At 39.6% G+C, this 16,678-nt stretch overlaps 1 protein-coding gene and 1 long non-coding RNA gene across 4 annotated transcripts in view; both read left to right on the plus strand.

Moving 5' to 3' along the window:
- Positions 1 to 1,332: 1,332 nt before the first annotated feature.
- Positions 1,333 to 16,678, plus strand: part of LOC145447959 (uncharacterized) — a 51,956-nt gene continuing 36,610 nt past the window's right edge. The window contains exon 1 of the long non-coding RNA XR_013917761.1: positions 1,333 to 1,344. This is a non-coding gene — a long non-coding RNA (uncharacterized LOC145447959). The remainder of the gene's footprint in view (positions 1,345 to 16,678) is intronic.
- LOC145447891 (uncharacterized) lies at positions 1,508 to 13,073 on the plus strand. 3 transcript variants are annotated; one of them, XM_080326170.1, is made up of 4 exons: positions 1,617 to 1,802; positions 3,316 to 3,462; positions 7,609 to 7,869; positions 12,225 to 13,073. In XM_080326170.1, exons 2-4 carry the CDS (start codon positions 3,452 to 3,454, stop codon positions 12,379 to 12,381), a joined length of 429 nt encoding a protein of 142 aa, XP_080182296.1. In that variant the 5' UTR covers positions 1,617 to 1,802; positions 3,316 to 3,451; the 3' UTR covers positions 12,382 to 13,073. The 3 variants fall into 3 exon arrangements, with proteins under 3 accessions (XP_080182303.1, XP_080182296.1, XP_080182288.1); XM_080326162.1 differs by having other exon boundaries at positions 1,618 to 1,802; positions 7,606 to 7,869; XM_080326177.1 differs by lacking the exon at positions 12,225 to 13,073 and having other exon boundaries at positions 1,508 to 1,802; positions 7,609 to 7,754.

Below are 16,678 nucleotides of genomic sequence, written 5' to 3' on the forward strand. Positions count from 1 at the left end.
CCAAGGGCGACTTTTGGGTACTGATTGAAGCGACGCTTACCCGTGTCAGACACAATTTCCGCTTTTATATTCATGGCATTGGGCAGGTATCGCATAGCGGTAAGACTTCTAAGAGATTATTTTACATAAAAACATCTCATTTCAACCAGCTAGCCACTAAGACTTTTTGAGAAATCACGAATTACTTCGCACCGTGTTTATATAAATTATATAACAACTGTAAGCTCAGATTTTAATATAAATCTCGTCACACGTTAGACTGGACATCGTGTTATCTGTTTCTAAACCAGTCAGTAGGAGGCCTGGCATTGCATGCAATCAACTAGTTCGCTGTACTCTGGTATGTAACTTACACTGCAACTCAGAGTGAGTGTTCCAGATGTGCATTAGTGAGGCGTGTTCTGTGTTTGTTATCTAATGAATGTCGTGTCCGCAAAGGCTGATTCACAACGATAAGTTGAACCAAACACGCTTGCAACCTTCATAGCTGCTGCGCAGTGCGCATTCAAACCACTGTACTTTTCCGTGTCAACAAGGCACCAAAAGTTTGCTGCAGCCTTGTGGGCTTTGAGGTGGAGGTGATTTTGCAGTGGTACAATTTCAATCTCTAACTGTTCAGCATCCAGACATGACAGATTTCATTATACCTGACAGCAGCATCGATTACAGAAAGTTAGAAACATGGTACTATAAATTGCGTCAAGTGTAAGAGAGACAAGTTGTGTCAAAGGATGCAATACACATTGGGCATACTGTATCTGCTAGTACGTCACCGCCATTTGCTACCGGATAGTCATGTTGTTTACTACTTTGGCATTGTCCGGGACGTCGAGCTACCATAACGGACTCCCCCCCTTTCAAGAAGACCGTGGATGGCATGCCGTCATATCGCCTGTATGGGCAGTACGCCGTAGGCTTATTGTACGTCTTCGATATCTTGTTATTCTACTACATGTTGGTATATTACTAATTGTAATTGGGGATATTTGATATCATCGTTTCGAGTGTTTATATATGTGTATTGTCATTTCTAAGTCACATGTTATAGTGTGATTTAAACAAAAATAGCTAAATCACTCAATTTATATATTTAAATGCTCACTGGTGATAATCTGACGAATATTGGCAAATGGTGCTATTCGATCTATTTTTAGAACAGGCTCGCGGGCCACTCATCTAGTCCTCGCGGGCTACCTGGTGCCCGCGGGCACCAGGTTGGTGACCCCTGCATTAGAGTAACCCAGATGTAAAAGGAAGAGACGTCGTGGATAAATTATCACATAATGGTTACAAATAGCGTCACAATGGACAAATGTGGTGCATTATGGTATCGTGGAACCAGGTGTTGAAAGAGTTATTCTTAGAAACAAAGCTATAAACTTCACGTTCGGTGCACCAGTATGTTCTTATCGCGGCGGGCCGATATGTTTTTACAATCAGTTACGGAAAATCCTAGGGGAAATACGGCCCAATCATGATAGTGGCTGTATAAAAGGTTACACGGGACATAGGCCTAGTTCCCCGTAGAAGAATGGATTGGAGTTTATCAATTTAGATTCAATTAAATGAAAACATTATAAAACGTCAACCGTAACGTTTTACTTTTAGAATGTTTATTCAACGTATAAATTTATTTCAGTTGGAAACACAAATATATCATTAGACAACTTTAACGATTCGGACCTCGATCAAGATCATTATGTGATGCAACTTTTAAAGAAAAGTGATGAGGCTCTGACTGCTGCTATAAATCTCATCAATCCTGAGCTTATCATACCAATTGGCTGGTATGCTTGGAATAAGTAAGTTCAGCTATTTTCAAGCATTCTTTCACCAGATGTCGAGAACGAAACCAGCTACGGTTTTCGCATAAAATAAATCACCTGTTGCTGACAAATAACAAACATTTTGTATTTGTGAAATTGGAACCATCAAACCTATTTCACAGCTCGTACTTCTACGTCCTAATCTACTGACAACCTATCGTTATAGTATATTTAGCATAGCCGCTTTGTCATACACACTCGGATACTCGAAATTATCATTCTGTATCTTACCCACGTTATCCACGACCGCCCACGCTGGAGGTGCTTAACAAGGGCCCAAAACTGATTATCTTGATGTTCTTTTGTTTCCTGTTTTCTTTTGCCCTTTTATTTAATTGAAAGTCGATATATATATATCTATCTTATATGCTATTTCTGTTAGGATTTTATTTTGGTGCCGTTTGTGCATTCTTTGTTTATTTATTTGTTAAGAGGTTTGTTAAGATGCTCCTGCACGTTTCCACTTTTGTGACCATGTTATGTCGAGTCACCAATCTGCAACGTGTTTGTTTATGTATTTTATATTTCCTTCGTCTGTTTTTTCTCTAGTATCTGACTATGACGGGTGACAAATACAAAATTGTCTTTCTTCTGTGCTATAATTCCGTCCACAGTGTAGTAGTGACATGATATCAAGAGCATGGATTTAGCTGGATGGATCCAACAACCGTTTTGGAGATTTTGGTTCGAATCAAATCGATTTCTTCACGATATCTTCGAAATGGATTTGGATTTGGACTTGGAAATGGACATCTAAACTAGGGTGTCCGGTCAATACCGAGAAAACCATTACCGTTCGGGGCAATGTCCATTCTCGGTAATGGCATTCTCGGTAATGTCCATTCTCGGTAATGGTTTTCTCGGTAACAGTATAGAATCCTAAACTATTGGTTGTCAAACTCTTTTTTAGGTGTTAGTGAGAATTTCGGCGCTCCCTTATTGTCACAGGAAACATATTATACTCATATTATTACTCACTGAATGCAATGAATACATGAAAATCCTTTTGAAATGTCTTCAGTATAGCCAACACAAATTGAAAATATGCGTTGACATAAAACGACTTCAATACTTGCGAAAATTGACAATATGTTTGACCAATTCAGCTACCACAGATATTATCTTTGTGCGCAACAATGACGAAGGCTATAACATAATAAAATATGTGATGAAAACAAACTTGGCCTGATTGAAAGAAACGGGTTGCATTTTCAAGTTCATCGTAATAAATTGATTAATAAACAGGTAAACATCTTTGACCTTTGCAAAATAATTTTTAAACGCAGCACAGTGATTGACGGTACCAAGAAACCAATGAGTTTTTTAAATGTAATTAACTGAACGTTCTAAAATTTCCGTGCTCTAAACTCCTGCGTTCGTTTGACCCCCAATCGCACGTTGTTTTTTTCACCCTCTGAACCGTGTGATGGCTCTCCATGGGGATATGTTGCCCAATTTGGGAACCACTTCATTTAGGTTGTCTTGACAGAGTCAAAGGCCCGGAAATCAATCGAGGTATTGATATCGGAAGTTACGTTCCGCACCCTTCTTTCAAGAATATTGAAGATGACAAAAAGTGGATGGACGATGCGATGAGGATATAGACTGACAATGGTGTTGATGAAATGCTAGGAAAGTATGCATATTTTATCAATTGAACAGCACGAAACTGGGGAATATTTACAACGATATGGAATTGATAGTAGACGTCAAATGGCTTTTAACTCTGTTGCATTCACTAATGCAAGTTAGTCCGTTGTCGAAATCGATGCGGTTTTACGTAACTATACGGTTCCTAGCATTCGGACAAGCTGCTAGTGCGGCTCCTTGCACAATTGGTTCAAAATTATCCTTAAAAATCAAGTGTGTACATGTGATATGTAAGCTAGAACAGTTCTCTTCAACCGTTTTCGTAGTGGAAAACCATTTTCACTTTTACTCAAAACTTGTTCATCCCTAACCACATACCACATACGGTCATAGGGTTACATGCGGATTTGTCGCCCTTTTTCATGTTTTTGCAAATGTCCTCCAAGGACGCCTAAATGTCCTCCTTTTTATGAATTCGTCCCCCCCCTCCCCCCTTACAGCTTTTAGAGCTAAGATAGTGGATAGATTCGCGTGAAAATGGGCATAGATGACGCTAAATTGGAAGTTCATGGTTCGAACGAAAGTGACGACTTTTTTTTTCGTCAACCAATTTCAAAGTCGAGTAAAATTTACCATTTCTTCGTATTTTAAGTTTTATTCCAAGTTTGAAAAGTATGAAAAAGTGTCCTCCTTTCTCGTTCCCGAAATATGGTAATCATGAGCCCGAACATAACCCCTATAATACACCGATTCCGTAGTAAGCCTAATCCAGGGGTGCTCAACCTTTTCTATTTCATGGCCGCATTTCGATGACATTATATATATAGCGTACGGCCGAATTACTACGGATATTCGTCATGTCCCATCTGGACGACAAGTAACCATGTTAAATTGCCTCGAGGGATCGAGGTTACTGGACCACCATTTATCACAGTGGTTCTCAAACTCGACCACCGAAATACCATGGCTACACTCCTGGGATTATTTATATTACTCTATTTATAAGCATATGTCGGCAAGTATCAGATAAAAATGTGAGAGCTATTTCGGCGGATTCCTCGAGAATCATTATAGAGAGAGATATTGTAAGCTGGAACCAGAGGTGATCAGTAACGAAGCACTTCTACCTTTTCGAAGTACTCAAGTAGTTTTCCTCTACTTCTGGTACTTACTCAAGTAGATCTTATTTTTGCTACTTATACTTCCACTTCATAATATTTGATGATCTACTTACTTACTTTTCGCTATTTTCATTTTGTCAAGTAGAAGCAGTTCAATTTTCCAATCAGGAAGATAGCCTGAGGAATGTCGGGGCTGTTTTCACGGAGTATCAACATTTAATATACATAAAAGTTAAGTAAAACCTAGAATTTCCGTCGCGCTTCGCGCCCAGTGGATGCCGCGTTACCGGTATGATTTCAGGAAAGTATCGATGAATATAATTTAGGTAGCGGGTTGGCGTGATATCTAGATATCTAGATATCTAGATATCCTTGAGTTCACACTACATTGTCGCCATTCTCCCACATGAAATAATTTATCGCAGTATATATGGCTCATCATGACGTTTGAAACTGATGTTTCGCAATCTAGCATTTACTTGTCATATCGTAACCTAGCGTGTTCATGGCGCTTACTAACCTGGTAAAGTGGACTCGGACATTTTTTGCTAGTTTTAGAGATAGTTTTAGCATACCCACCTTCGAAACTTTCTAGACTGAAGGCATGCAAAACGTGGTAAACTTTTAGAACTAGTAATTATGTTTCATTTTCAATTCCCATTATCATATACTTTGAGATATAATTAATATCAGTTCTTTTGTCTTGATAACATACATGTTGAAGTATTAAAGCAAGTGTAGCAATGCCTTTAATTTCCAGAAATAAAGTTACACAATATGGCATTTTTACGGTCCACCATATTTTTTTATTAACGTTTACTAATTGCGCAAAGTGTTTACACCTATCTTATACAACTTCTCCGTATTGCACTTCGACTAAACTAAGGACCTTAAAATATGGGGGATGGCGCCATACCATGCTATTTTCGAAATCGTGCTGCTCGAGAAAACAGGATAACTATCGCATTTCCATATCAATCCTATCCTTTTCATTCCATGATGTGGACGAATGCTTATGCTATCGAAAATTGGATACCTGCTGGTATGCATTAATATGGACCAAGCTCTTCACCTTTCGTATAGCTCAATTTGCACCTTTATACAATCCATGTGAACAAATTAGGATCGTTTTCACAACTACTTACTTACTTGAGTACTTTTAAAATCAGTCAATTCTACTTCAACTTCAAGTAATTTTAGGTTGCTTATGGAAGAAGTACTTCTACTCGTACTTGAGTAGATTTTCTCGTCGCTACTTCTACTTCTACTTGAGTAGCTTTCTTGACTACTTTGAAGACCTCTGGCTGGAACCAATAAGTCGATCACCAGGGGTTAAATTATAAGCAGAAACATTTGCTTATGACATCACAAATGGAATGTAATTTACAAGTTGCGTGCAGACATGAATATTGTGCGATATTGCACGTTTAGTCAACCTGTTCTGAAGCATGAACTTGCCTATTTATTATGATAGATATAGTCTTCGGTCCATTGTAATGCAGTTCTGTTAAACCCCAGTGCAACTCATCCAAGTGGTACACCCGTTACAAATTATGGGGACACACTATTGCGGACCAAATAAATCATTTGCTACAACTATTTAAGCCTGAATATATTTTTATCCCTATATATGAGTGACGCCTGGATGTAGCTATGTAAACCACAACGTTACGTTATAGTAGGAGGTACGCAAAACCACTGAATCTTATCAAGATATAGCCAAAAATCACAAATATTCAAATAATACGTCATAGTCGATTGGCATTTCTATATGACTCATTGAAATATATGGCCGATATGGCCTCTTTGAAGATATCGGTTACCAAATACTTTCATAAACGGAAGGAACAAGGAGTATCTTTGACCAGAATTAGCCTATCCCACCATTTATTCTAGCTGCTATCATCATCATCTTTAGAACATCTATCCGGTTCAAGTATCGTAGACGTTGACTAATTCAAGTGTGCGTCATCCGAATGTTCCTAACACATATTTACCAAAAATACTTAATATATATATTTGGGGTTCCGATATCGTACAAAATAAATCAGGTTACAGTGGAAATTGTTCGCTCTTGCCTACAAAGGCATTTTTGTTTACCACTATTCTATCAATTTTTTTTAAATTGGTCTAGTGATGTCATAGGACCACCTGACGTTATATGGACTGCAAAGAGGACTCTGTTTATTCTGATTCTTTATTGTAGGAGAATTATCTTTATGTGCGGCTATTTCATTCCGTAATTTGGACATCATTCGGGATCGTTTCGGCAAATTTAAACTGTTTTAGAATGGGTCTAGTGATGTGATATGACCGCATGCCTTCATAAAATTGCGTACTTTAGTGATTCTCTTCATTTTGAATTATTATTGGAATGGAATTCTCTTTATATCTGGTTACTTGATCTGTTAATTTGAACATAATCTCGAACAGTCTGGTTAAATATAAAGTGTTTTTGCGTAGAGATGTGACATGACAGCATGGCGTCATATGTACTTTTGTATCCAGACATAAAATATCATTCGAATTTCTACTGGAAGAAACAAACAAAATCAGGCAAGTTTCCAAACTAAACAAAGATTTTCGTAGATTACTTGTTTAGTCGAACACTAAAATCACTAAAATAACGGCTCTAGTAGAAACGAGAGTAAACTATAGGGCTAGAGCACTATAGCTGGCCTAATGTACCGAAAATGTGCTGCTATTTGCTAATTTGTGCTTTTATCTAGCCTTCTTTACTCAAAATGAATTATTATGACGTCACAGTGGTAATAAATGACTATGAAAATAATAACTATGACCCAACAGCAAGGAAAACGTCAAACAACAGGCTGTTACTGGTAGTGAAATGCCAAATTTAAATCACATATTATAAAAAAATATTTTCGTGATAGAAAAAACAATCATATATTCTTGATCATCGTCAGCAAATTATGTTGGAAATCAGCATTATATCCAGCAAATAGAAATCATGTTGACCAGTGTTACGATTCCACACTTCTCGAACCACTGCCATCATGATAAGAAAGTTCTTCAAACAACCAATACTAACACTATTCTTCATTAAGAAGTAAGAGAAAAGAAGACGGATGGTCTGAATGGCAAACTATCGCTAGGCCGAGGAGGAAGAAGTTACCTGATGGTTACGAGCAAATGCCTGACTGCTATAATGGAATGCGAGCGACTCTCACGGATATGCGGAAGTGGTGGGCGCATCTTGATAATGGAGTATACGAGCTTGCAGTTCCTGGACTCGGATCAGTTTATCTTGGAATGACCTCCTCGAGAAATAAACGGCAGTCACTCATAAGCAAAGTACGAGCTCATACCAGGTTAGTTGTAAATCCATATCTACGGACTGACATTGCCTAGAATTGACACCACCGAGAATTATATTACCGAGAACGATATATATATCTCAGTTTTATCACCGAATATTCACACGCAGGGATGGTGTGAATTTTGGATAAATTAGAACTTCGCGCTTGCAAACGAAGTGCGATAGATTCTAACCTGTAAGTCGTCTAGAGTCCAGAATCTATTCTAGAGGAATGAAAGACAGTTTTGGTAACGTCAGCATCTCAACATCAGAATTGCTTGAATTTCAACCAAGTATCTGTAACTGTGTCACGGTGGCATGTTCAGCACAAAACTCGGATGCACCCCGCATCGTCGACAATTGTACTAATTTAGGTACTTTTGCTATAAATACCACGTCCTTCTGCCCGTGGATAATTGTAATGAATCCTTTTCATTGGGGCAGTGCCACGGACTTGGTGAGGAAACGGGCTAGGTTTAGCTAGAATTCTAGATCATGAGCCTATATTCCAGATTTAACTATTCTCCATAAAGATGCCTCAAAAAGCGACTAATGTAACATGTAATGCATCTTGCACCCTCTGCTTTGTTTGCTCGTTCTACAAATCGGTAGGATTTCATGTTATAAATTTTCGGCACGCCTTGCCTAGTGGTTTAATGCATCGTTGGCTGAATATTTGGATACAACAAAACGAGCGAATCGAAAGACACGCTACAAGTGATTTTATACCACACACGATATAGTATAAATACATATAGTTGCGATCGCCACCGATTAATAGCGTCTTGCCTTTTTATTTAAAGTTTTCAGTGTTCTACTGTATCTCAAAAATCAGAGATGTGCTGCTAATTATCACGAGGACATGTTCTCTATATTTCATTTGTCTGTTCTTGAGTCCACCATCATCACTTTGGGTAAACCTAGTCTATGCCAACTGAAAGAATTCGTGTAACATTTGAAAATCGCGCATTAACTTGTTTTGCTTCGCTATATCCGTGCCAACACTACAGTTCTCTCGCCTAAAATTCTAACTTTGAATATTTTCTGTGTGGCGTCATAATGGGCGATATATATTGTTGTTAAACATAGGTATTCTAATTCTCGCATTATTGCTGACGATGTCACCTGACAAGGGTCACCCGAAAAGCTTCGGGAATAAATATCAATATATTATTCAAATGTGTTATGATGTTATGTACTCCTAAGCGTCTCTTTATTATTGGGCTGTACTGATATTTCACGTTCATCACGGTAGAGCATTAATTTTATCGTAACGAACTTATTTGCATAGTCAGAATCGATGGTCCTCTATGAATGGAGCTATGTTAGCATTCCTGGCAAAACTGTCTCATCTTTTAACTTTACAACACCGAGGCGGAACGATTGGGGGACTTGAAGATACTCATATGTCCGATTTGAGATCGTTTTTCTGAACGTAGGCCTACCTATTGAACTATGCGATCATGATGATTCTCCTGCTCTATCTAGGCAGATGTTTTGAAAATAGGGCATGACCGACTTTTGTAATGCGCGACATGGCCATACCACAGCAATGGTGGTTCGACCCGTCGACTGCGAGCCACTTTTGGCCAACGAGAAGGTTCTAAAAACGTAATTCTGAGCCCCTTCCTCCCCAAGCTTGGTAGGGTCGGTATGATTAGTCCTAACGTCCATCAGCTCTACCAGTAAATCTGATGACGTGTAGGCTATGCAATATGTAAGTAACGATATTATTGACCAAATTAATTCAATAACTTGGAAAGATTTTGTTCGCTCGACGCGACTACTAAATAAGTGCAAGTTGAATAATCATAATACTAATATTAGCGTTTTTTCGTATTTGTCGGTCGAAACGCAACAGTGTGATACCGATTGCTTTATTGTAAATGAGTTCGTAAATATTAGGGGTAGAGTTGGCATTTCAGAAGGACGGGGTTTCGATTTGAAACCCAACCTCGCCATCGTACTACAAAACATACGACGTACAATCACATCAATCATAATTTGACTGCTTTTCGGGTCATTGATTACGGAATTGTGGATTATTGTTTCGGGAAATCCAGATGCGATAAATTTACGGTGGTCCGAGCTCGGCTCTACTTACTATAGGCAATGCTTTACGGTCTTCAACAGGAACGAGTGCGTGTTGTAATAACGCACCATGACGTTGATACGAAAGTAGCATACATATCTAAATATATACTATATGTAAATGCCGGAATGCATTCAGCAACCGTAAAGGATTTTTGGAATGATTTATTGACAGATGTTGTGATGGTGTAGCCCTTGGCTTACCGGCCAGTTCAAATTATTTAATGGCGTAGAACAGATGTTCCCAACCTTTTGTGACTTGTGGCAAACTAGAAACATTATAAAATACACGCGGTATACGCTATCACAATTATGCGATGACTATACTTATTCATACGAACATATTATACGACTGAAACGATTTTAGATTATTGACAAACATACCAACATTTTGTCGTCAATTCCAAGCAGTCTCACTCGTTTACAGCTTTTAATTTCAGCCAAAACCACAAAGTCTGTGCACATGATCATGTAGAAGCGCAATGTTCAATGCATTACACATGGCAATAAAATTATGATTGCTTTTACACCTATCATGATATAAGAATTGGAAGAAGACAGCCATAACTCATCCATTTTTATGGAAATAGCGTTTGAGAAACGGGGCGTTTCGTAAATGAATGAGCTGTTCTATTGCATAAAGATTGGTGGATACACTGCTTTCAAGTAGACCAACTACAAATCTAAAGTTATGAACATCAAATCCAGAGAAGTAGATGTAAGTTGAAATCCAGGCAGTGTGCCCATGTTTTGCGGAGCAATGTTTTTTTATGAGTTGACTAGTTGGGAGCTTGAACCGAATTGAAGACTTTCTTCGGCACATAGCAGCGCAATTATTTCGCGACAATTAGCCTACCAAACTCGAGGGCAATGCCTTGATTTGATCCATCGCAATGTTCCCATGTGCTTATTTATCAGCTATGAAGCAGCTGAAACGCTTTCAAGACGCATATGCCAGCCTGCACACTAGGGATGGTGTGAACCTTTGATAGGTTCAGGTTATTTTGAACGCGAACCTTTTTGAAAGGTTCTGTGTGAACGCGAACGCGAAAATCATGACGTCGCGTGACGTCATATTGCTAATTCCAACCTTACATTTCAGTGAAGTGCCAGCCTGCACACTAGGGATGGTGTGAAACTCTGAAAGGTTCGGGTTATTTTGAACGCTGACCTTTTCGAAAGGTTCTGTGTGAACGCGAACGTGAACATGACGTCATATTGCTAATTCCAACCCTACATTTCAGTGAAGTGACAGCCTATATTAAAGTACAAGCACGATATCTAGCGCAGACTCGGGCCACATAAAATGCCACAATGCTGAAGTTTATATTGACGTTTTAACGTCACCAAATGCATCAACTGGGGCAATCAAATGATATAATAATCCCATAAAATCAATATCTTCCGTCGCTTCGCTAACAATTTCGACGAGGACTTGCAAGGGAATATAAGCTCACGCATTAACGGCTTAGGCCAGACCGGACAATGCATTTGGCTTCTGAATATTGCTACGTTGATATTGAGCAGAGCGTAAAACGGGTTTTTATACTTGCTACCGATATTACCCCATTAACAAGTTATACAGCAGTATAGCTAACACCCAATCGCATGGATTTGGTTGTTATGATACAATAAACATATCATATGTCGATTGACCCGGACGCCTGATAGATTTTTCAAATCAGACAACGATATTAACTTAACTTTTTGATATTGTCAAGCTGCATGCTCGTTTAGTGTTAATTTTTTATGCTTTCAGCGTCATGCATATAGTGGCCCGCAGTTGAAATACAAACAATTTCAACCGAAGTCGTTTTATAATGAAGTGACAATTGTAATTTATGAAAAAAGTTCGCAGTGCAGAACCTACCAAGGTTCGTTCGTGAAGGTGAGCCTCTAAATTTTTGAGGTTCACGCACTGAACGCGAACGCGAACCTCACGTTCACACCATCCCTACTGCATACCTAAATCCCAAAAAGTCTCGCGGCATCCCTGAGAATCTCTGGTGGCCCACTAATGTGCCGCGGCGCACAGTTTGGTAATCACTGGCTTATAAGATTAATATGGGACCGGCGCAAGTATGACACGCAAAATCGGGAAGAGTCCGATTACCTATGCCCGATGGTTTGAAAGTCAACCCGCGCACGACCCGCGTTTTAAATTCGAGTTCGAGCGTCTTCGGCCAACTTGAATTGGTATTTGCAATGTCGCCGCCATATTTTCGGCCATGAGTGAACTTTACTTTATGTATATGAAGTAAAAAATCCTCTTCGCAGGTCAGATTCTCCAACATTCAAAAATTTAGTTTCGGTGCTTGAAAATGGAAAAGAGCTTCTTGCACGCGTTCTACATTGTGACGGAATTGACGAACCAGAAATATTGCAGTCTATGTATACACAAAGATTCTACCGCTGGATTGATATTCCGGAATAGGGTTCTGGTAAAACTCATTTTGCATATGATTAAAATCGTTCTAAATTAAAGCAATAATTCCAATCATGATTTTTTTAAATTTTATGATTTTAACTTATAATAAAAAAATGGGATGAATGACGACCACGCCAATGAAGGTAATACAGCATATTGCATCAACTCAATAATGCGCGGATTGGAATTACCAGCCCATAGTTGAAAAACGTCAACCTCCCTGACAATAATGGGTCGCTAGAATCGCCTATAACCCGTTCCAAGACATCTTGAGTAGGGCTGGGTCAGGGTTGTAACCAGGTCACAAGGTTCTGAGTCAAAATTCAATCACACTTTCACGCTATTGACTCTAGCCAAGTCTAATCATTTTAAAGTAACCACAGAATCAAGCCAAAGTATAAATCAGGGTGTTGAACTGGAATTATGTTTTCGTGGTCGCATAAAGTGTACATATTTCAATTGCCCTCGTAATTTTTACAGTTGTGATTTCAATGTCCTTCAACTCGAATACTTGATTAGAAGCCTAATACTCGATTCAGAATCGAATCTCTCAGGTACTCGATTTCGATCAGCCCAAATGTTAAGTCAAATGGGAATCATCGATAACACTAGCATGGGTTTCATGAGTATCATTGATGATATCAGGAGTGGTCGTCGGATGCGAAAAACTACGCCCGGTTTTTGTACAATGTACATTAGGGTTGGTTGTCCATAATTTGGAAAATCTCACAAATGCTGCGTATCCATGTCTCATTCTATAGATTATTGATACAAAACGTCGATGCGCCTGCAATAAGCTCACAGGAAAGTCGTTAAGATTTGTCTAAATGCGTTTGAAAGTGGCTGCTGCAAAGTGGGCGTACCAGCGACCATAGAACGGCGAGAAGACTAGTAATCACGAAATCACAGCGCTTGATTGGGTAATCAGCTATGCTTGAATGATTACGGCAGTGGCGGCTTGCTGATCAGCTGTTCAAGGAGTCTGGTAACGGCGGTGAATCTGTAAGCGCATTGTAGGTTGGTGCGCGGATTATGATTTGAGATTAATTCAGGATATGTTGAGTAACATAGTACATGGCGAACAAAAGACAGCTGCTTCACAAAAACGCTTAATACATGACATGATTGTGAAGGATACCTTTGCAGTCTGTGTACCTTGTTTTCATCGAGCGAAAGCACTAAAACACGCAAAGAAACATTGCAATGACACTTCCGCAAGTGGCGTACGAATTTCTAGTTTCAGAAGGGATGTACCATTATTGATTACAAATATAAATCTTAACAGTGGCACCACTTTGTCTGATCTTATTAGGCTCTTGTCATGGTATATAACAGTGGTTCCCAACCTTTTTCGGTGGCAGGGCCAAATTTAGAATTTCAGAGTACCGTCGGGGCCGCAGGAATACCAGGGCAATGAAAGGAACCCAAAATAGTCACCAAAATATGAAAATTGGCATTGTTCCGATCATTCGCTTGACGCCATTGGCGATTGTGTTGCCGCGCTCCCGTTGTTCAGAACAATCAACCTTTGCTGGCTATTTCGGAGTAGTTTATTGCCCTGGCGAGATTGCAATTCGTATTTTTGAAACCAGTGCGACACTTGCTTTTGATAAACACCGACATATCAAATTATTCGGACGCTTGGGGCGCGAGCTATAGGACTACCAATTATGCTGCTTTTTGCTGGCTAAGCTGTACGCATCTCGGCGTATTCAATCGTGAGTCACTTGTTGCACATCTATCTGTAAATTAGTTATCAATACCCAGGGTCGTAACAGCACTTCGTCAGCCCCCCCCCCCAAAAAAAAACGTTGCTCTTGGGCCCCCATAGGGGGATAAACCAAACTTCGAAGTCCCCCAGACTCCGTCAGGCTAGATGGCTGTTTACCGCTATTTATCATCTAAATCGGGCGTCCGTGTTAGGCAGCTTCTCTCGACAAATCGCGCGAAGCGCGAAAAATTTCTATAATTCATGATTGAATTGGTCAATATAATCGGGAATTGCATATATATTGGTATCAATTTTATCCTCTCTCTGCTCACGTAATCAGATTGACCGAGTGAGCCGAGTGAGCTGTGTTTGAAAAGGTAGGACTGCTCAATAATAATTAAATAACTTCGGGCGTATACCCGTTGGCAGGAACAAAACACCACTTTGTCAGGCCCCCTAAAACACTTGAGCGCCCATAGGGTGATAAACCGACTCCCCGTCCCGTTGTTCGCTTCTGCCACGAAATCAGGATCCCCGTTTAGTGAGCCAGCGTGGATCGCGAAAATTTTCGATATTTCAAAATAAAATAGCTCAATAAGATCGGGAATTGCATATATATTGCTATCAATTACTTGTCCTCTCTGCTCACGTAATCAGATTTACCGGTAGAGCTGAGTGAGGCGTCTTGGAAACTGTAGGGCCCGTAAATAATAATTAAACATATTCGGACGGGCGGACCCGTTGGCACGACTTCGTTACATGACGTTATTTGATTATTTCGTGACATCCAGTCTGCTATCAAACAATATAGAATCGCCCAAATGTACTAAACTAAAATATGCACACGATTTCAAATTGGTAGTTCTTCACTGGCATATAATTCTTTCCTGCGCGATGGTAGCCTATTTGTCTCGTGAGGTTCAGATTGCCAATACAGGAACATTCGGCGCCGGTCATTTAGGCGCCTATGGTCAATTATACCTATCAATATTTTGTATATACATTACGAAGTTTTCGGTCAGCGCAAGGGCAGTCCTTTTCGGCCAAGGTTTTCTCGCTGCTGATCGTTTTGGCACACTTCTTGGAGTCGCATGTTTCATGGCCTAAAACTTTATATGTCTTCGTGCATCGTGGCGCGGTAATGGCCAACGCCGATATGCCCACTTCTATAAATCTTGCGTATTTTATCTTGGTGGAAAAGTACTCAATAATTAAGGTGCTTGGAAACTTGAAATCGCGCGGAGCGCGAAAGATTTTTGAAAAAGTTGCATAAAATTTCATAAAATAATCTATAATTTATGCTAATTGACTAAATAATTTTGGGCCCCCTTCGAGCTCGCTCCCCTCAATTTCCTGCAATCCTAATTGAAAACTCCAGACTCCAAGCCAAGAAAGAGTATTTTATAAATATAATTTTTTTTTCATAAATCGATTTCTCAATATTTTTGTGGGGGCCGCATGCGGCCCTCGGGGCCGCGGTTGGGAATCAATGGTATATAATCAAAGCCTTGAATGCTCCAAGGATGGGCTGAATCGGTAGTTTATGCGTGTCACTTGTCTGATTCTTACAGCATAATGAATGATTCTTACAGCATAATGAATCTACCCGTAAGTGCTGCATAATGAATCTACCCGTAAGTGCTGTCAAAGTCCTCAATCATACCGCAGAAAGAGATCTAAAGGTAAGCACAGACTATGTTGGTAGGGCCAGCATAACTACAGTTTGCTTGTAGAGCTTAGCCTGTCCCAAATGAATCATAGATCATTACTGGCTGCATCACGACTAATGCTTGAATCAAACCAGACATTATTCTAAAAATGCATTGAAACAATGCGGTAGTTACACTTCTTCAGAGTTCCAATGTAAGCTACCTGGTCAGTCCACATATCATCTTCTGAGCATACAGGATTGTGCCCCGCAGCATCCATCTCACATGGTGTGCTACACCAGTTTGGCGATGCCTAATACTTTACCTGCACCCAGAAAAGCAGGAGGACTTGGCGTAATCGCAAGCATCGATATTTTTCGGGATTTATACTTAGTTCTACAAGGTCACAATTATTCGTTGTTACACCTATGCCATGTCTGCAATAGGCTATTGCTGCTCTAAACCTATCGTAACCTACTTAAAAAACTAAAACATTCGATGACCAAGTGTCACATAATATTGTTAAATCACCAACCTACAATGCGCTTACAGAATCATCGCCGTTAGAAAACTTCTGGAACGAGTAGAAGCACGTAATCAGCAAGCCGCTGCGGTCGTGATCATTCAAGCATACCTGATTAACCAATCAAGAGCCGTGATTTCGTGATTACTAGTCTACCCGCCGTTCTATGGTCGCTGGCACGCCCACTCTGCAGCAGCTACTTTCAAACGCATTTAGACAAATCTTAACGACTTTCCTGTGAGCTTAATGCAGGCTCATTGACGTTTTTTATCAATAATCTATAGAATGAGACATGGATACGCAGCATTTGTGAGATTTTCCAAATTATGGACAACCCTAATGTACATGCTGGTTGTCCAATAATAAACAACATTCACGTATCTCTTCAGAAAATAAAACTGTCGCAAAAACAATCAATGA

This window comes from Botryllus schlosseri, chromosome 1 (genome assembly GCF_051294905.1).
Source record: "Botryllus schlosseri isolate E-star chromosome 1, Bs_hap1, whole genome shotgun sequence".
NCBI classification, from domain to species: domain Eukaryota; kingdom Metazoa; phylum Chordata; class Ascidiacea; order Stolidobranchia; family Styelidae; genus Botryllus; species Botryllus schlosseri.